General features: G+C 40.7%; 1 protein-coding gene and 1 pseudogene across 1 annotated transcript; one reads left to right on the top strand and one right to left on the bottom strand.

The window, feature by feature from the left end:
- The first annotated feature begins 812 nt into the window (after positions 1-812).
- Positions 813-1,301, top strand: LOC137235276 (B-cell receptor-associated protein 31-like). Its single transcript, XM_067758335.1, has one exon. It carries the CDS (start codon positions 813-815, stop codon positions 1,299-1,301), a length of 489 nt encoding a protein of 162 aa, XP_067614436.1.
- A 7-nt stretch (positions 1,302-1,308) lies between these two features.
- LOC137235275 (uncharacterized) overlaps positions 1,309-20,596 on the bottom strand; it is a 55,443-nt pseudogene continuing 36,155 nt past the window's right edge.

Raw genomic sequence — 20,596 nt, 5'->3', positions numbered from 1 at the left:
TTGTAATAAATGGCTGCATATGAAACGGAAAATCTCATAAAATAATTTTGTCCAGCTAGCTTGTTCTACACGAAACACTGTGCAACGGCAAAAACAAAGAAAACGCACATTCATACATACCCGTGTATAGAATGTAAAATTCCTATGAATTGAAACAACGGGAAATGTATCAAGTGATTTTCCGTTCTTTCATTTCATTTTTTTGGCCTGGAGTAATATCTTAAAAAAAAAATTAACATTGCTTGAGATATTTTAGAAATTATGGGCAAGCCAAGAGGTCTTCGCACAGCCAGGAAGCATGTGAATCATCGCCGCGATCAGCGTTGGGCTGATAAAGATAACAAAAAGGCGCATTTAGGAACAAGATGGAAGGATAATCCTTTTGGTGGAGCATCTCATGCCAAAGGCATCGTACTCGAAAAAGTTGGGGTTGAAGCCAAACAGCCTAACTCTGCCCTTCGTAAGTGCGTGAGGGTGCAACTCATCAAGAATGGTAAGAAAATTACCGCATTCGTACCCCGTGACGGTAGCTTAAACTACATTGAGGAAAATGACGAAGTGTTAGTTGTTGTTTGTGCCGTGTGTTATCACGTTAACAGATTTCTTAAGATTTTCAATAGGCAATTCGGGTAGTAGCAGCGTAGTAAAAAATTTTCTGAAATATTTTAATCTGTAAAATGTAAGAAAACTAAATTACTAAGCTAATAAGCCAAAAATAGTACAATATAATAAGAAAGTTCGTCATCCAATCATAGTAGAAAGTGTTGCAGAAGAAAGCTATAAACTATAACCCCAAAATATAGAGGAGAAAAATGAGTCTAGTCTGGACTTTGATTGCTACATTTCAGCATGCAGAAATTGTTGTAGTGCTCCTTTTAGTCTTACCTGTAGCAAGTCCAAGCAAATGGAATCGGTTATTTAAATCAAAGTTTCTTGCAATGCTGGCACAGCAAGCGCATCTTTATTTCTTTCTTATTATGGGCGTCCTTATATTATTCCTTTTGGATGCCATACGTGAAATGCGAAAATATGCAACACAGGAATCGGCTGGTCATGAACACTTAAATGTTGAAATGCAGCTTAGCATGCGTTTATTCCGTGCGCAGCGTAATTTCTACATTTCTGGATTTTCAATTTTCCTTGTGCTCGTAATACGCCGTTTGGTGACATTAATTTCTGCACAGGCTACACTATTGGCACAAAGTGAAGCTTCAATGAAACAAGCGCAAAGTGCCACAGCGGCAGCAAGAACATTGATGGCTGAAAAGAGCACTGAGAAGGGAAAGGAAGTTGGTGTATGATAGGTTCTGTTGCAACACATTGTTGTTGTTGTTGCTGCTCTTGTTCTAGTTTACTCTGCTCCATTTCCATTTCATTTTTTAAGTATCGCCTCCAATTGTGCCATAGAAATTACTAATATATTGGGATTTTGTATAATTTCCGGTTATGCAAATGCTTCTGGTAAGCGCAATTCTGGTCTGATCATTATTCAAAGTGGTATTTCTCGTGCGGGGGATGCTAACACAGCGCGTAATCTATCATTTGGCACTAATATTGGGTCTGGTACTTTCCATTGTGTATTTCTAATCCATAATTGTAATTGTGTTAATGGATCTGGATTTTTATCGATTAATAAAGCAGCAGCAGGTGGTTGGGGGGCATGCGTTTGACTACCAACAACACCAGGTTCTTCTACGGCTTTGTTAACTTTAATATTATTGTTGCTACGTATACGTTTTTTCATAGGCTCATCATCACTATTATCATCAATAACAACTGTTTCAATATAATTTGTATATGTAACATAACTACTATTACAAACATTATTAGTTGTTGGTGAAGTTGTTATATTACGCTGATGCGTCTTTCGGAGATTAATTGGTTCCATTTGTTGCTGGTGCTGCTGCGCCACTGCCACTGTATTGGTGGCAGATGTTGGAACGTTATATGCATTCAATTTCCTAAATTGTTCTAATATTAAATTTTTTATTGCTTCTGATGTGGTCTCTATATCGGGTAATTCACCTTGTTGCGGTGATTTAATAATATCTGAACTTGATGTCACAGCACATTGACTGCGTGATTCAGATGGTGGACATACTTCTTCACGTTTCTTATAGCTTAAATTTTGGGTGTTTCTTCTATAATAACATCATCATCACTGCCACTTTCTTTTAGGACAAGATGTGCGGGTGATGCTAATGCTGTCACTTCCTTCGTATTTCCAGGGGTTTTGATGCGTCATCGCTCAAATATACTTCCTCAACACTTGACGAATCTTTTTCATAGGTATCCATAAAATGATTTGTTTGAAAGAGTTCACCATTCAAACCTTCAATTTCACCCGCTTCGCGAACCGCATCGTCGATTAAAGTATTATGTTGCGGCAATGGGACAATATTACTCATTAAATCTTTGTGATTTTGTTGTCGTTGTGTTACACCATCAATTTGAGTGTTATTAGCATTTAATGCAGATGTTTGTGTAGGTATTTGTTGTTGATGCATGGCCTCTGCTTCCTTAAGTGCTTCTTCATTCTCCTGTATTAGATTGTTTTCACAGCTTCGTTTAACAATTGAATCGGTTATATCAGCATCGCTATTCGTTAACGCATTATCATGACAATGTTGCATTAAATCCGCTTCATCGAATAAATCCTTAAGGTTTTTGGTATCAGCATCCATTGTATTGCCAAAATGTGCATTTAAGGTTTGTAATCTTGCGGAATATGGTAGATTATGTGCCACTACGTCCGCACCATCATCGTTATCATTGCAATTCGCTAAGTCCACTAAATTATCTTTGGACAAGAAATTCGTATTAAATGTATTAACAACGTTGGCATCAACACCTGCAGCAGTCTCATCACATGATGTAGAGTTAGACGCTAGCTCTCTGTTATTAACGTCGGTACGGCATGGTATGTTGGTTGTTGGCAGGAAGAGTCCGGTTATAGGACAAAGCTGTAAATGCGGCGAATGATGTTGATATGTTTGAGAATCTTCTGATTCGGTTTGAACTTTAGTTTTGTTTTCATTTACTTTATCTGGAATATCTGTGACTTCTTCCGCCTCTTTAATTTTCTACCATAATAGCGTTCTCAGTAACAAAGCTTTGCTTTTTATTGACCTCTGGTAGTTGCTGTTGTTGTATTACGATTTGCCTACCTAATATATTTGCATTACATTTTGCATTAAATTATTTTCATAGAGTTCTTTTTTAACTTTTAACAATGGTGTTTTTATGATTTTGACTATTTTCGATGATGTCGGATCGGTACGCGGTATTGCTCTCCAACCATTTGTAGTCTTTGTTATACGTATACGATTTCTTTTATCATAATCCTCACAACGCACCTCAACAATATGTGTATCCTCTTGTTTGACCCATAAAAAGATGGGATTAACACGTGCGCACACAGGTTCATCGTCGTTGTGGTTGCTGATGCTGCTGCTCTCCTTAGTGATAATAGCATCAGGAAATTTAGTGGGCGTAAGAACTAAAGGTTTATTTTCAGTAGAACTTTTGACGTTGCTTTTGTTTTTGCTTTTCTTTGCCTTTTGTGTGTTTTTTTTTCGTATCTTCTTTAGTTGCTACAACTATTGGTGCTGATGGTGGCGCTGCGGGTGCGGTTGCTATTTCTACAGGCGGATTGATTGTGCATTCATAGTTAAGATAACATTTCGGTTCATTTTTAATGTCACGTAGTAGTCCTACCTTTGTTGTACGGCAGTGATCCTCAATCATTAAATTATAAGTAGGTTTTTTTTTTTTACATATCGGAACTGCCATCGCTGTTTGTACTTCAATCTCATGACGAAAGGGGTCACTGTTGTGAATACATTTAATATGTATTTTGAAATCGTAATATTATTGTCATTACTAAAATAAAGATTAGCATTTATAACGAGTTCTGTGGCAGACCATGGCTCTGCCTTAGGGTTCTGGTGTCCTCGCTCGGGGTGAGCGAATGAATTTTGGGTTTGATTTTGTAAGAATTAAAAATAAGTGTTTTGTGGCAGATGGGGATCTGCGTGAGGGCTTTTCTGGTATCCTCGTTATGGGAGAACGAGTGAGTGGGGCAATTTTTTTTTTTTTTTGAAAATTTAAAGATTGAATGGGCCGGAGAATGCCTTTGGTTTCGGTGGCAGATGCGGATCTGCCTTAGGGTTGTTGGTTGGCCTCGTTCCGGGTGAACGAGAGCTGGGGTTTATTTTTCTGAACGGAGGGATGTGGAGGAACGGAAGGACTGTTAAAAGGAACTCGTGGTCCTCTCACAATCTATCTCCGTAGGAAGAAGGATCAGTTTGACCAAAGGTCGTCTGACCTGACCCTTCTCGGTTATCTTCGCCGGGGTGTACGTTGACGACTCTACCTAACCTCCATTCGTTGGGAGATAAGTTGTCCTCTTTGAGGACAGCGAGGTCTACCACTTTTATATTTTCTTTGCGATGCTTCCACTTCACTCGTTTTTGAAGTTCGGATAGATATTCCACCTTCCATCGTTTGCAGAAAGTGTGATGGAGGGCTTTGAGTTTCTGCCATCGATTGATCATCGAGGCAGAGCTCTCACTTGCATCTGGTTCTGGTGGAGCCAGCAGGTGGCTGCCGGTTAGAAAATGTCCTGGGGTTAGTAGTTCCAAATCCGCTGGGTCATTTGACCCTGGACTAAGGGGGCGCGAATTGAGGCACGCCTCAATCCGGCACAAAAGTTTTTGAAACTCCTTCACAGTATACTTACGACGAAGGTTGACCAGGAACAGGGCGACTTTCTTATCCATGCGAGTACGATGATTGAATCCGTCCAGAGGTGAACTTTTGCTGGTCCCAAATGAATGTTTGGGAATATTGATTCCATGATTTCTGCAAGCAGCACGGCGCCGCAGAGTTCTAAACGTGGTAGCGAGATGGTTTTCACTGGCGCGAGTCTGGTTTTTGCTAAAAGTAAGTGTATGAAAACCTGATCGTCTCTTTTCACGCGCATGTATATCGCTGCCGCATATGCTTTCTCGGAGGCGTCGCAGAAGCCGTGGATTTCTATGTCATCTTCCGGTGAAAACTTTACCCACCGCGGTATCCTAATGTTATCTATTTCGCTATAGTGTTGGGTGAAATTTTCCCACCGTTCTAAGGTAGTTGGGGAGACAGGCTCGTCCCACCCGGTGCCCTCTAACCAGATATTATGCATTAGTATTTTTGCCACTATGACCATTGGTGCAAGCCAGCCTAAAGGGTCGAAAAGTTTGGCTATAGCGGATAGGATTGCGCGTTTGGTGATGTTCGCGCAATTCTCTAAAGCTCCTGCGGTGAAGTAGAACATGTCTGAATGCGCGTTCCATCGTATTCCGAGTGCCTTCACCGAGCTAGCCTCTTCAAACGATAGGAAGTCCTCGCTGAGCAGATCCGTTTTGGGGATGTCCTGAAGGATTTCCTCACAATTTGTTGTCCACTTGCGCAATGGAAGGCCAGCTGAGTGTAATGCTTCGCGAATCTCGTATCTTGCTCTGATAGTTGACGCGATTGTATGTCCTCCAGATAAAACGTCGTCGACATACATACTTTCTCGTAATATACCCAATGCTATTGGGTGAGTATTTTCTACATCATCAGCCAATTGTAGAAGTGACCGTATCGCGAGGTAGGGGGCGCAGTTTACACCAAATGTGACAGTCTTTAGTTCGTAAAGACTGATGAGTTCGTTGTGGGATGTTCGATGGACAATTCTTTGAAATTTGGCGTGATTATCGGTCACCCAAATCTGCCTATACATCTTTTCTATGTCGCTATTAAAGACAAAGCGGTACAGTCTCTAACGTAGAATTAAAATGGGCAAGCCTGCTTGGAGTACTGGACCTGGGTGGAGTATGTCGCTTAGAATAATGCCATTTGCCGTAGAACTTGACGCGTTGAAGACGACGCGCACCTTGGTAGTGGTACTTTCCGCCTTTACAACGGCGTGATGGGGCAGGAAATAATTATCCGAATCGTCGGATGGTATATTATTCTTGATTTTTCTCATATGTCCGAGTGTTTCGTATTCTGACAACACCCGAACATACTCTTTCCCTAAATCTTGGTTTTTCAGTAATCGCCCTAATTTCTGAAGAATTGTGAACATGCGCGCTTTAGGGACGGTCCTAATTTAATATTCTCAGGGTAATCCTGCCTGAACGGTAGCGAAACTGTATACCTCCCATTTTCATCACGTTTAGTCGTTTCCTTAAATAACTGTTCACAATACATTTCTTCTTCATTAAGCATTTTATTTTTGGGAACATTTTCTAACTCCCAGAATGCTTTTAATTGGTTGTCCAATGCCACATCGTTGTAAAATGATACGATGCTCTTCGTTGGACTCGGTGCTTCAATTCGACCGGTTAGTATCCAACCGAACACTGTCTCTATTGGGCCAGAAGTGTATTAAGTACATTCTTTTTCAGACCGCTCATTATAATTTGGGGATATATGTCTCCACCAAGTATGAGGTCTACATCTTCGTTGACGTAGAACCTCTTGTCTGCCAGAACCAAGTCTGGGAATGCCTGCATAGTCATTGTGTTGATATGGCAGGATAGCAGATTCCCAGTAAGTTTGGCTAGAATCAAAACTGGAGTAGTCAAGCTGAAGCATGGATCCACTGGTGAATGTAATTCGATGGTGGATGCCTCTCTAACTTGAGCAGATACTGCATTGGTGATGCCCGACACTTGGGCATGAATTTTCCTCGCCGGCAAATTGATTCTGCGTTTCAGTCTTTCTGTCATGAAAGAACATTCAGACCCTGAATCAATTAACGCCCAGGCGGAGAATTCGCTACCATTATGGTGAATGTGTACGCGAGCAGTTCCTAATAGCACGCCTGTGCTGGAATTGGCATGACAGGATTTTCCATTCTGGTTTGCAGATTGTCGCGCCTGTGCTGATGTTGTTGGGATATTATCCGCATCTTTGAAAGGATTGCGTACAGCCGTGTGCTGAGATATATCCGCATGCAGGAGCGTGTGGTGACGAGAGTGGCATTTGAAACAGTTGTAGGAACTGGTGCACTTCGTCACGGTGTGCCTGGGGATAAACAATTCAGACAGCCACTTGTGGATTTTATAAATTTAATCCTTTCTACTGGGGTAAACTCGCAGAAGCGTGAACAGTTGCGTAATCTGTGCTCAGGGGACTTGCACATTTTACATATTGATTTTGTTGTTTGCTTAGATACTTTTGTTTGAAAGGCACCAAGTCTTTTCGGAGGGGTTTCTGTCGATTGTCGCGACGCGTTTTGTTTTTGCACTTTCGAAGTGGCATGCCCTGTAAAACCAGACACCGTTTCAAGTGTATGAAACCGATTAGACAGGAATTTATACATATCCTCCCACTTGGATATGTCCATTTTATGGTCTATACTTTGCTCCCAAAGAGCCAACGTGCTCTCTGGTAACTTGGTTGAACAGAGATAGGTCAGGATTGCATCCAAATTGGAAGTGTCAATTTTGTAGCATTTGAGGGACGAAATACAATTATTAATATCATTTTGTAGCTTTTTTATTAAACTACCACACTCACTTTCTACCTTTTTTAAGTTAAATAGAATTTGTAACGTTTGTTCTCGTATCTTTCACACAAGTTTTTCCAGGCCATCTCGAAACCTTAATTTGTGAGAGGGCATTTTTTGACGATATCTTTTGCTTCGCCCTGCGTTTTGTTGTTGAGATGGAATAACTTTTCCACCCCTTTCAAGCTGGAATTTTTTGTATAAATTGCCGTGAAAAGGTCGCGAAAAGTTGGCCAAGACAGATAATCCCCTTTAAAAACTTCGGTGTCGCAAGCAGGGAGGCGAATTTAATGCCCATGAGGTTCTTGCTCAGGGTTGACATTCTTTTCATCCTTCATGTACTTTTCTGCCTCAGCAGATATAGACGCTGAACATCGCACGTAGATTGCGTATGCTGCCTTTTGCTTCTTTCTGACCGCCATAACGTCATCCGCTGACACCTCATCAGATCCCAATAGCGAATCAAACGCAGACTTTACCTTCTTCCACAAGGACCGCAACTCTTCCTGCTGTATTGCAAGGGTGTGTTTGCTATGGTCGCTTTCCAGAATAAGGCTGTAATCTTTATCAAACTCTGCGATTGATTCTGCTAAACGGATGTAGGTTTCCATTGTTTTATTTACGTTTATTAACGAGAAAATTTCCGATTAGAAAAATAGAACTCTTCAGAGTTAAAATGCCTGCCTAGCCCTAAATAAAAACTATTGAACTTCGAAGTTTATTATTTATTTTGTTTATTGCAGACTTTTTATCTTGGTAGCGACAACAACATAGGTTTATTTTTCAACTTTTTGTCACAAAAGCGACAACAAAAAGGGTTTCTTTTTCGACTTTTCTGTCTCAGTAGCAACAACAAAAGGGGGGACCACTCGCCACCTCCACAGTTAAATGAGTGTATTGTGAACAAATGCAAAGTGCGTGCGATATTGCTAATGAAAATCGAAAATAACCAGAAAAAAGTGAAGAAGGAAATAAATGTTTTACAAGAAGGGAGCGCCTGATTAATTTAATTGAAATTAATGGTTTGTGATGTCCAAAAAAAACAACAACAACAAACGTATTCGGTATCGTGCGGAAAGTGAGGTTAGGTTAACCTCTTCCTTGTGTTGTGTCTGGAAAACCTTACCACTGGTGGGGGGATAGACCAGATGGCTGTGATGGCTGTGGCTCCGGTGGCTGTTAATAATATCGTGTTGTATAATATGTAACGCTCAAAGTGGATGCTATTTTTGGCTTCTGGGGCAAATCCTTTAACAAAAAGCAGATGTGCTGTGGCTAACAAATTTTTATTTGTGGCAAAATCCTTCGGCAAATTGTGTAGTAGGCAAAATTGTGCTGCGTTGTGGACTGTAATTTTAGGCTTTTAGTTCTTTTTTCGGCTCGAAGGACCAATGTTCGGCTTAAGTGCGTCTGGAACCGGCAGTGGGTAGGCGGACAGGGGTCGATCTCGGGATTGTTGGTTCACTCAAAAAGAAATAAACAAGAACACAGGAGGATTTTCCTCGTTATAATATATGATTAATTGATGAAAGGCAAGAAATGTACAGTGCAAAATTGAATAAGTGATTTTACCTGTATATATATCAAATGACGATGGTGATCCTGGGCGACGTGAACTGCTTGGCGGTCAATCCAGAAAGAGGCCGGTTATCCCGTTGAGGACAACCGCTAAGCCGCGAAAAAGTCCTCTGGTGTTAAGGAGGGGAAAGGCCACACATACAACCACCCCCAAATATACGTGCATGGGTGCTGACAACCTGCACACACACGTGCATGTGTATGAAACGCATGCATGTGCATGCATGCCCATAAATGCGGCGTGAGTGTGGGTGCCTGGAAATATTATTAAAATGTTAGGGGGGGGGGGGGCGTCAATCAGGTAAAAGTTAAGCATTGGGCCTAAACATGATGAAATTTGAAGCTTCTAGCCGTAAAAAAGGGGGCAGGAATTAAAGTTTATACGGGGTATATACTATATATAAAACCGACCTCTATGATTTTTTCACACAGCAATATATGCTATATACGCAAGCATTTGGAAAAATTTGAAGGTTCTAGCTGTTAAAATGGGTCAGAAATTACGAAAAGCTTTTTATCTGAACAATCGGTTGTATGGGATACATACCATATATACAACCGATATCTGTGCTTTTTCAGACAACAATATGCGCTGTAGAAATAAGCATTTGGTGAAATTTTAAGCTTCTAGCTGTTAAACTGGGGCAGAAATTACGAAAAGTTTCTTATCTGTGATTTTTTCAGACAACAATACACGCTATATACGTAAGCATTTGGTTAATATACCATTTCATTTTCATGAAAGTTATAAAAATAGGTAGAAACTTTGTGTGAGGATGCAAAGTTTCACATTTTTTGTGGTGTGCTTGTAAAACCTGTGAACACGAATCGCTTATTTCAACAATACATGACGTATGTAAGCGTATTATTTGATGAAATTTGAAGCTTCTAGCCGTAAAAAAAGGGCAGGAATTAAAGTTTATACGGGGTATATACTGTATATGAACCGATCTCTATGATTTTTTCACACAATAATATATGCTATATACGCAAGCATTTGGTGAAATTTGAAACTTCTAGCTGTAAAAATGGGGCAGAAATTACGAAAAGTTTCTTCGGTTGTATGAAATATATACTATACTAGCAGACCCGGCAGATTTTGTTCTGCCTTAATTTGGTCTATCTGCAAACATTTTAATAAGCTTTTTCTGTCTAACTCTGCCCTCCCCTTCTACACTTTCTCCTAATCTTTTTATTCACTTCCCCACCCGTCTTTTTCGCTTCATCTATCTCCATCTTCGTCTCATTTAATCTCTTTGTTAGTCTCCTTCTCCTTCCCTCTTTTCTCTTCTCGCTAGTTTTTCTCATTCTTCTTCATCCCTTATTGCCAGAACCAGAGGTGTAAAACTTACTCTGTAGTAAAGCATATATCAGCAGCTTCTATTTGATACCCATAATGTAAAAACACTTCTAGGTGTATCCGGGTCCACGTTTTGGCCTATATATCGAGACCCTAGTCACCAAGCGGCATAAAACGTACTCTGCACTAAAGCACACATTAACAGCTTCAATTTGATACCCATAATAAAATAATGTCCAGGCGTTCACAGGCCCACGTTTTGGCCTATATCTCGAGACCCTAGTCGCCCAGGGATATGAAAATTACCCTATACTAAAGCACTCATCAAAAGCTTTCATTTGTTATCCATTTTCTATAAACACATTCTAGGTGTACCCGGGCCACGTTTTGGCCTATATCTCGGGACCCTAGTCACCCAGGGAATGAAAATTACCCTATACTAAAGCACTCATCAACAGCTTTCATTTGTTATCCATTTTCTATAAACACATTCTAGGTGTACCCGGGCCACGTTTTGGCCTATATCTCGAGACCCTAGTCGCCCAGGGATATGAAAATTACCCTATACTAAAGCACTCATCAACAGCTTTCATTTGTTATCCATTTTCTATAAACACATTCTAGGTGTACCCGGGCCACGTTTTGGCCTATATCTCGGGACCCTAGTCACCCAGGGATATGAAAATTACCCTCTACTAAAGCACTCATCAAGAGCTTTCATTTGATATCCATATCTTCTTATAAACACATTCTAGATTTACCCGGGTCCACGTTTTGGCGTATATCTCGAGACCCTAGTCACCCAGGTTTATAAAAATTACCCTCTACTAAAGCACTCATCAACAGCTTTCATTTGATATTTCTATAAACACATTCTAGGGGTACCCGGGTCCACGTTTTGGCCTATATCTCGAGACTCTGTGTGTCGATCGCACAAAATCGAACAAAATCGACCGGCGCATCTCTTCAAGCAAAGGCCACAATCTAACACACATTTTAGGCTTTCTTTTTATACTCAGTTGAGCAGAGCTCACAGAGTATATTAACTTTGATTGGATAACGGTTGGTTGTTCAGGTATAAAGGAATCGAGATAGATATAGTCTTCCATATATCAAAATCATCAGTATCGAAAAAAAATTTGATTGAGCCATGTCCGTCCATCCGTCCGTCCGTCCGTCCATCCGTCTGTCTGTTAACCCGATAACTTGAGTAAATTTTGAGGTATCTTGGTGAGATTTGGTACGTAGGTTCCTGGGCTCTCATCTCAGATCGCCATTTAAAATGAACGATATCGGACTATATCCACGCCCACTTTTTCGATATCGAAAATTTCGAAAAACCGAAAAAATGCGATAATTCATTGCCAAAGACGGATAAAGCGATGAAACTTGGTAGGTGGGTTGACCTTATGACGCAGAATAGAAAATTAGTAAAATTTTGGACAATGGGCGTGGCACCGCCCACTTTTAAAAGAAGGTAATTTAACAGTTTTGCAAGCTGTAATTTGGCAGTCATTGAAGATATCATGATGAAATTTGGCAGGAACGTTACTACTATTGCTATATAGGTGGTAAATAAAAATCAGAAAAATCGGATGAAGGAAAAACCCACTTAAAAAAAATTTTTTTTTAAGTCAAATTTTAACAAAAAATTGAATATATTTACTGCATATAAGTAAATTATGTCAACATTCAACTCTGGTAATGATATGGCGCAACAAAATACAAAAATAAAAGAAAATTTCAAAATGGGCGGGGTTCCGCCCTTTTTCATTTAGTTTGTCTAGAATACTTTTAATGCCATAAGTCGAACAAAAATTTACCAATCCTTCTGAAATTTTGTAGATGCATAGACTCTATGACGGTAACTGTTTTCTGTGAAAATGGGCTAAATCGGTTTTTATACACAGTCGACCGTCTGTCCTTCCGCTCGGCCGTTAAAACGATAACTTGAGCAAAAACGGATATATGTTTACTAAACTTAGTTCGCGTACTTGTCTGAACCCACTTTATCTTGGTACAAAAACTGGCCGAAATCCGACTACAACCGCGCCCACTTTTTCGAAATCGAAAACTACGAAAAATGAAAAAAATGCCATAATTCTATACCAAATATGAAAAAAATTATGAAACATGGTAATTTGATTGGATTATTGACGCAAAAAATAACTTTAGAAAAAACTTTGTAAAATGGGTATGACACCTACCATATTAAGTAGAAAAAAATGAAAAAGTTCTGTAGGGCGCAATCAAAAGCCCTTGGAATCTTGGCAGGAATACTGTTCGTGGTATTACATATATAAATAAATTAGCGGTACCCGACAGATGATGTTCTGGGTCACCCTGCTCCACATTTTGGTCGATATCTCGAAAACGCCTTCACATATACAACTAAGGGCCACTTCCTTTTAAAACCCTCATTAGTACCTTTAATTTGATACCCATATCGTACAAGCACATTATAGAGCCACCCCTGGTCCACCTATATGGCGATATCTAGAAAAAGCGAACACATATAGAACTAAGGACCACTCCCTTTTAAAATACTCACTAACACCATTCATTTCATACCCATATCGTACAAACACATTCTAGAGTCACCCTTGGTCCACCTTTAGAACTATGGCCGACTCCCTTTTAAAATACTCTTTAATACCTTCCATTTGATACCCATGTCATACAAACACATTCCAGGGTTACCCTAGGTTCATTTTCCTACATGGTGATTTTCCATTATTTTATCTCCAAAGCTCTCAGCTGAGTATGTAATGTTCGGTTACACCCCAACTTAGCCTTCCTTACTTGTTGTATATAAGATATACCACCGATCTATATATCTATACGTAGGCATTTGGTGAAATTTGAATCTTCTAGCTGTGAAAATGAGGCAGAAATTACGAAAAGTTTCTTATCTGAACAATCGGTTGTATGAGATATATACTATATATATCACCGATCTATACAATTTTGTCAGACAACAATTAGTGCTCTATACGTAAGCATTCGGTGAAATTTGTTAAAATGGGGCAGTATTCACGAAATGCTTCTTATCTGAACAATCGGTGGTGGGGGCTATATGCTATATATACGACCGATCTTATCCAATTTTTCAGACGATATTATGTGCAATAGACGAAAGCATATGGTGACGTTTGAAGCTTCAATGTGATAAATTGAGGAAGATATGACAAAAATTTTATTTTCTGAAAAACCGGTTATATGGGGGATATATGCTACAGTGGTCCGATCCGGCCGATCCGGCAAAAGTCCAATCGGACACATAAATATACCTGCTCACCAAATTTCATTAAGATATCTTAAAAAATGAGGGACTAGTTTGCATACAAACAGACAGATCAACTCAGCTCTTCATCCTGATAATTTCTGTATATTTAATGGTGGGTCTATCTATTTTCCTTCAAGGACTTACAATTTTGAGAATCGTGAAGAAGTTAATATACCATTCATCTTTCATCATTTTCATGAAAGGTATAAAAATAGGTAGAAACTTTGTGTGAGTATGCAAAATTTCAAATTTTTGTGTTGTGCTTGTAAAAACTGTGACCACGAATCGCTTATTTCAACAATACATGACGTATTTAAGCGTATGTATTTGATGAAATTTGAAGCTTCTAGCCGCAAAAAAGGGGGCAGGAATTAAAGTTTATACGGGGTATATACTATATATAAAACCGAACTCTATGATTTTTTCACACAGCAATATATGCTATATACTCAAGCATTTGGTGAAATTTGAAGTTTCTAGCTGTTAAAATGGGTCAGATATTACGAAAAGCTTCTTATCTGAACAATCGGTTGTATGGGATACATACCATATATACAACCGATCTCTGTGATTTTTCAGACAACAATATGCGCTGTATAAATAAGCATTTGGCGAAATTTTAAGCTTCTAGCTGTTAAAATGGGGCAGAAATTACGAAAAGTTTCTTATCTGAACAATCGGTTGTATACATACCATATATACAACCGATCTCTGTGATTTTTTCAGACAACAATATACGCTATATACGTAAGCATTTGGTTAATATACCATTTCATTTTCATGAAAGTTATAAAAATAGGTAGGTACTTTGTGGATGCAAAGTTTCACATTTTTTGTGGTGTGCTTGTAAAAACTGTGAACACGAATCGCTTATTTCAACAATACATGACGTATGTAATCGTATGTATATGATGAAATTTGAAGCTTCTCGCCGTAAAAAAGGGGCAGGAATTAAAATTTATACGGGGTATATACTGTATATAAAACCGATCTCTATGATTTTTTCACACAGCAATATATGCTATGTACGCAAGCATTTGGTGAAATTTGAAACTTCTAGCTGTAAAAATGGGGCAGAAATTACGAAAAGTTTCTTCGGTTGTATGAAATATATACTATACTAGCAGACCCGGCAGATGTTGTTCTGCCCAAAACTTGGTCTATCTGCAAACATTTTAATGAGCTTTTTCTGTCTAACTCTGTCCTCCCCATCTACACTTTCTCCTAATCTTTTTATTCATTTCTCAACCCGCCTTTTTCGCTTCATCTATCTCCATCTTCGTCTCATTTAATCTCTTTCTTAGTCTCCTTCTCCATCTCTCTTTTCTCTTCTCGCAAGTTTTTCTCATTCTTTTTCATCCCTTATTGCCAGAACCAGAGGTGGAAAACTTACTCTGTACTAAAGCGCACATCAACAGCTTCAATTTGATACCCATAATGTAAAAACACATTCTAGGTGTATCCGGGTACATGTTTGGCCTATGTCTCGAGACCCTAGTCACCCAGCGGTATAAAACTTACTCTGTACTAAAGCATACATCAGCAGCTTCTATTTGATACCCATAATGTAAAAACACTTTCTAGGTGTATCCGGGTCCACGTTTTGGCTTATATATATAACTTACTCTGTACTAAAGCACACATCAACAGCTTCAGTTTGATACCCATAATAAAATAATGTATAGACGTTCACGGGCCAACGTTTTGGCCTATATCTCGAGAGCCTAGTCGCCCAGGGGTATGAAAATTACCCTATACTAAAGCACTCATCAACAGCTTTCATTTGTTATCCATTTTCTATAAACACATTCTAGGGGTACCCGGGTCCACGTTTTGGCCTAAATCTCGAGACCCTAGTCACCCAGGGGTATGAAATCCCAGTCCGTCTCTGGTCTGCTTCCCAGAAAAAAGGATCGCAAATACTAATATAGGCAAATTTATGTAAGGCGGAGGAGTTTTGTGGTGTGCATGCGTGAGTGCTGAATGCGAGTGGAGAGAGACGGGCGACAGATAGAAGACAGTTTTTTGCATTTTCAGTAGTCGTCAAGAAGTTGATCGTGAAGTCGAGATCGAGGTATCGCTGAATATCCAGTTGCACTTTAGAATTAATGATATGCTTTCATAATATTCATTTCCGTTTTTTATAATTAAATAAAATATAATTAAATACTTTCATTTATATACCAAATTTCAGGCAAATCGAATAGGACGTATGTAAATACACAGATATGTGGGTATTATTAATTCATGTCTTTATTTCGGCTTCGCATGTATATTTATCAGTTTTGCCAGGTTGATGCGACTAAATCGAATGTCACAATTAAAATTACTTTAAAGCTCTCAGCAACAGCTTTCATTTGATATCCATAATACACACACATTCTAGGGGTATCCGGGTCCATTTTTTGCCCATATCTCGAGACCCTAGTCACCCAGCGGTGTAAAACTTACTCTGTACTAAAGCACACATCAACAGCTTCAATTTGATACCCATAATGTAAGCACACATTCTAGGTGTATCCGGGTCCATGTTTTGGCCTATATCTCGAAACCCTAGTCACCCAGCGGTGTAAAACTTACTCTGTAATAAAGCATACATCAACAGCTTCTATTTGATAGCCATAATGTAAAAACACTGTCTAAGCGTTCACGAGCCCACGTTTTGGCCTATATCTCGAGACCCTAGTCACCCAGGGGTATGAAAATTACCCTCTACTAAAGTACTCATCAAGAGCTTTCATTTGTTATCAATATTCTATAAACACATTCTAGGTGTACCCGGGCCACGTTTTGGCCTATATCTCGGGACCCTAGTCACCCAGGGATATGAAAATTGCCCTCTACTAAAGAACTCATCAAGAGCTTTCATTTGATATCCATATTTTATAAACACATTCTAGAGGTACCCGGGTCCACGTTTTGGCCTATATCTCGAGACCCTAGACACCCAGAGGTATAAAAATTCCCCTTTACTAAAGCACTTATCAACAGCTTTCATTTGATATATCTATAAACACATTCTAGGGGTACCCGGGTCCACGTTTTGGCCTTGTTTAAAATCTATCCACTTGCAAATAAAAGGCGCACTTTAACTTGTATAAAATCGTATATTCAATTCCAAAATAGAAACCGATTTATAATATAACGTGAACTTTAAGTATTTTCAATGAAATGAAACTTTAAATAAAAGACTGCGCGACGGCGGGCAGGCGATAAAATAGACGGTGCGAGCACAGCGGGCACGATCGATGCGTGTGGGCGATTCGGTAGTTTATCAGAAACTTAAAATTGAGAGTGAGCGCGGCAGCAGACACAGCTGAGCTGCCATGATTATGTTTGGCCGCACTGGTCGGATGTTGCCAGACGGAGGGGGCGGACTTAATCCCAAAATCGGATCATGTCTTCAACATGCCCCCCCCGCCGCGTGGCTGGGTCGAGGACAGCCTCGATCCTGTCTAGGGCCGCCCGTGCCTCTTTCACTAATTTCCTCAGTTTTTTGTTGCGCTGTCGAGCCAACCGGCTTTGGATTGCCCTTTGGTGATGTTGGGCTGGTGCGCGCCTTGGTCCGCTATATTTGCGGCAGCTGGACGGGGAGTCACATGCCCCGGTGCTGTGCGACACTGCCAGACAGTTTATGCAGTACCGGTGGTTCCTCGCGCACTCGTAGCGCTCCTCAGGCTTCATTGCGAGGAACGCCCGGCACTGCCTTAGCGCGTGTCGCTGCCCACATAGCCGGCATTTCTGGGTCTCCGTAGATCTGCGGGTCCTGTAAAGACAAGAAAAGAAAAAATACGTATTTCTCAAAAAATGGGTTGGAAAAATACTTTGGTGAGGGTAGATTATGTGTAGATTGCTAGGGGCATGAAGCCGAGGGTACCAGAGGTAGGGTTAGCACTGCTAGGCAGTTGGTAGCACGCACAGTTTGGCAATATTTCGGGTTATTAGTCCGCTTTGGGTTTTGAGTCCGACAACTCGAACATGGTTATCCGATCCAGGGTGTAAAGTGATTACCCGTCCCAAACGCCATTCGTTCGGAGGTAGTAAATCATCTTTTACCACGACTAAATCTCCAACTTGAATATTGCGTTTAGGGCATTTTCATTTGTACCGCTTGTGCAACTCCTTGAGGTACTCGTTCTTCAATCGTGTGCTGAACTGGTGGTGAAGCGTTTTTAGTTTCTGCCATTTATTGACCAGGGTGAAATGCTCGGCAGTTGGCTCCGGTAGTGACAAGAGTGGCGCGCCACGTAGGAAATGCCTTTGGGTTAGGACTAGGGGATCCATTGGATTTTCGGACATAGGGGAAAGCGGTCGGGAGTTGAGGACCGCCTTTATGCGTACCAAGAGGGTGATGAGCTCTTCAAAGAAAACTTCTGGTTTCCTGCTACGTTCGTAAAGTGTATCTTGAAACTTTTCACGGCCGCTTCCTATAGACCACCCATGTGTGGAGCGTATGGTGGGATGCATTTCCATGAGAATCCGTGAGTTGCATATTTCTCGGCGACATCTGTAGCGACTTCCTTGAGGAATGTGGTGAATTCCCTTTGTAGTACGCGTTGTGCGCGGACGAACGTTTTTCCGTTGTCAGAAAATGTCTGATGTGGTAGGCCACGGCGGCCATTGAATCGGACAAAGGCTGCGTTGAAGGCATTCGTGGTGAGATCAGAGCACACTTCTAAATATACAGCCTTTGTGGAAAAACAGACGAACACACAAACGTAAGCTTTGACATAGGAAGCTCGGCGAAGGGGAGAAGTTTTTACCATAAATGGTCCAGCAAAGTCGATTCCTGTCGTATGAAAGGGTAGGGAATATGTTGACTTATCGGGTGGCAAAGCTGCCATTATCTGCGTTTTCATCTGCTGTTTGTAGATGGTGCAGGTTTTGCAGTGGAAGATGAGCTTTTTGACCTTTTGCTTCAAACGTGAAATGTAGTACTGTTGCTGTATCATTCGGATCATCAGCTGTTTGTCGGCGTGCAGCAGGTTCGAATGGAGGAAGTCCAACAGAAGAGAACAAATTCGGGAGTTTTCGGGTATGATAATTGGGTACCGCTCATTAAAGCTATAGGTGGCATATCCTAATCTTTCAGAAACTCGCATGATTCCTGAGTCATCTTTAATGTCAGAAGGGTGTTCTTTTTGGGTAAGGGTCCTGACGTTTGAAGCAGCTCCATCGTGTCTCCGTAATGATTCCGCTGAGTTTGAATGATGATTTTGGTTTTGGCATCATTCACTTTGGCGTGGGTGAGGTTGAGCTTGGCTGGAGCTTTCAGTTTCCTTGCTTTCTTGATAAACCGCAACATATAGGCCACGACCCTAAGCGCTCGAGAAAACGACGAAAACCGGTCGAGTATGTCTATATTTTCTTCCTGCAGGGTGTGGAATACTTCCACGTATCGCTATTCAGGGGGACTTGGGTGGTGAGATATATCTTTGGCCACGAAGTTGATGGATTTACAAGCCAATTAGGTCCTTCCCACCATAATGGACATTGGACTAAATCCTGAGGCTTGCAGCCTCGAGTGCCCAAATCCGCTGGGTTATCCTTACTGGAAACGTGCCTACAAGTGGCGTTGTCGACGTTCTTAAGAATTTCGGATGTCCTGTTGGCGACATACGTTTTCCAGGTATGGGGTGGTTTTTCTAACCATGCCAGTACGATGGCAGAATCGCACCAGAGAGTGAGTTCATGTTGGGGTAGGTTCAGCTCACTTCGGAGCTGTTTCACTAATTTGGAGAGTAAGACTGCTCCACAGAGTTCTAACCGTGGTAGACTCACGGTTTGAAGGGGGGCTACTTTGCTTTTAGTAGCTAGCAAATGGGATGAAAAACTAGTTTCATGGGTTTGTACATGTAAAATACACAGGCACAGAATGCTTTTTCGGAAGCATCTGAAAATCCATGCAGCTGGAAGAGTTTATCCGGGGAATACTGTACCAACCTAGGGATTTTAATTTCTCTGGTGTGAGGTAAATTTTTGTATATTGAGGTCCATTTTTGGAGAGCCCCGGGCTTCACGTCTTCGTCCCAATCCGTTCCTTCAATCCAGAGTTGTTGCAGCAACATTTTGGCAAGACTCATTATTGGCGATAGCCATCCTGCGGGGTCAAACAGTTTCGCAACTGCTGATAAAATCTGCCTTTTCGTAGTCGTGTTTTCTGCTGATGGTGGATCGTACGTATAGGTGAAGGTGTCGGTTAGCGAGTTCCACTGAATTCCAAGGGAACTCGAATCGTGGAGTTTAAGAAAGTCTACGTCTAGCAAATCAGGGTCGGGAACGGGTTTTAAAATTTCAGGGTGATTTGCTGAGATCTTTCACAAAGGGAACCCTGCCGCTTTTAAGGCTTCGATAACTTGAGTCATGGAGTTCAAAGTGGACTGTATATTATGACCGCCTGATAAAACATCGTCAATATATATTTCGTTTAATAAAATGTTTTTAGCGTTTAGTCGTGTTTTCTGCTGATGGTGGATCGTACGTATAGGTGAAGGTGTCGGTTAGCGAGTTCCACTGAATTCCAAGGGAACTCGAATCGTGGAGTTTAAGAAAGTCTACGTCTAGCAAATCAGGGTCGGGAACGGGTTTTAAAATTTCAGGGTGATTTGCTGAGATCTTTCTCAAAGGGAACCCTGCCGCTTTTAAGGCTTCGATAACTTGAGTCATGGAGTTCAAAGTGGACTGTATATTGTGACCGCCTGACAAAACATCGTCAATATATATTTCGTTTAATAAAATGTTTTTAGCGAGCGGATATTCGTCTTCACAGTCGTGGGCGAGCTGGTGTAGGGTTCGAATTCCCAAATATGGCGCGCAATTTACACCAAAGGTAACTGTTTTTAGTCGAAAATCTTCTATCGGCAGAGTTGGGTGTTTTCGAAAAACG

The sequence above is a fragment of the Eurosta solidaginis genome, chromosome X (assembly GCF_040869045.1).
Source record: "Eurosta solidaginis isolate ZX-2024a chromosome X, ASM4086904v1, whole genome shotgun sequence".
In the NCBI taxonomy this organism is placed as follows: Eukaryota; Metazoa; Arthropoda; class Insecta; order Diptera; family Tephritidae; genus Eurosta; species Eurosta solidaginis.
Note: the sequence above shows the minus strand (reverse complement) of the source record. Positions and strands in the feature narration are given on the sequence as shown.

Bases quoted from the DNA above. Each gene is read 5' to 3' on its own strand.
- LOC137235276 (XM_067758335.1), top strand. From the start codon at position 813: ATGAGTCTAGTCTGGACTTTGATTGCTACATTTCAGCATGCAGAAATT.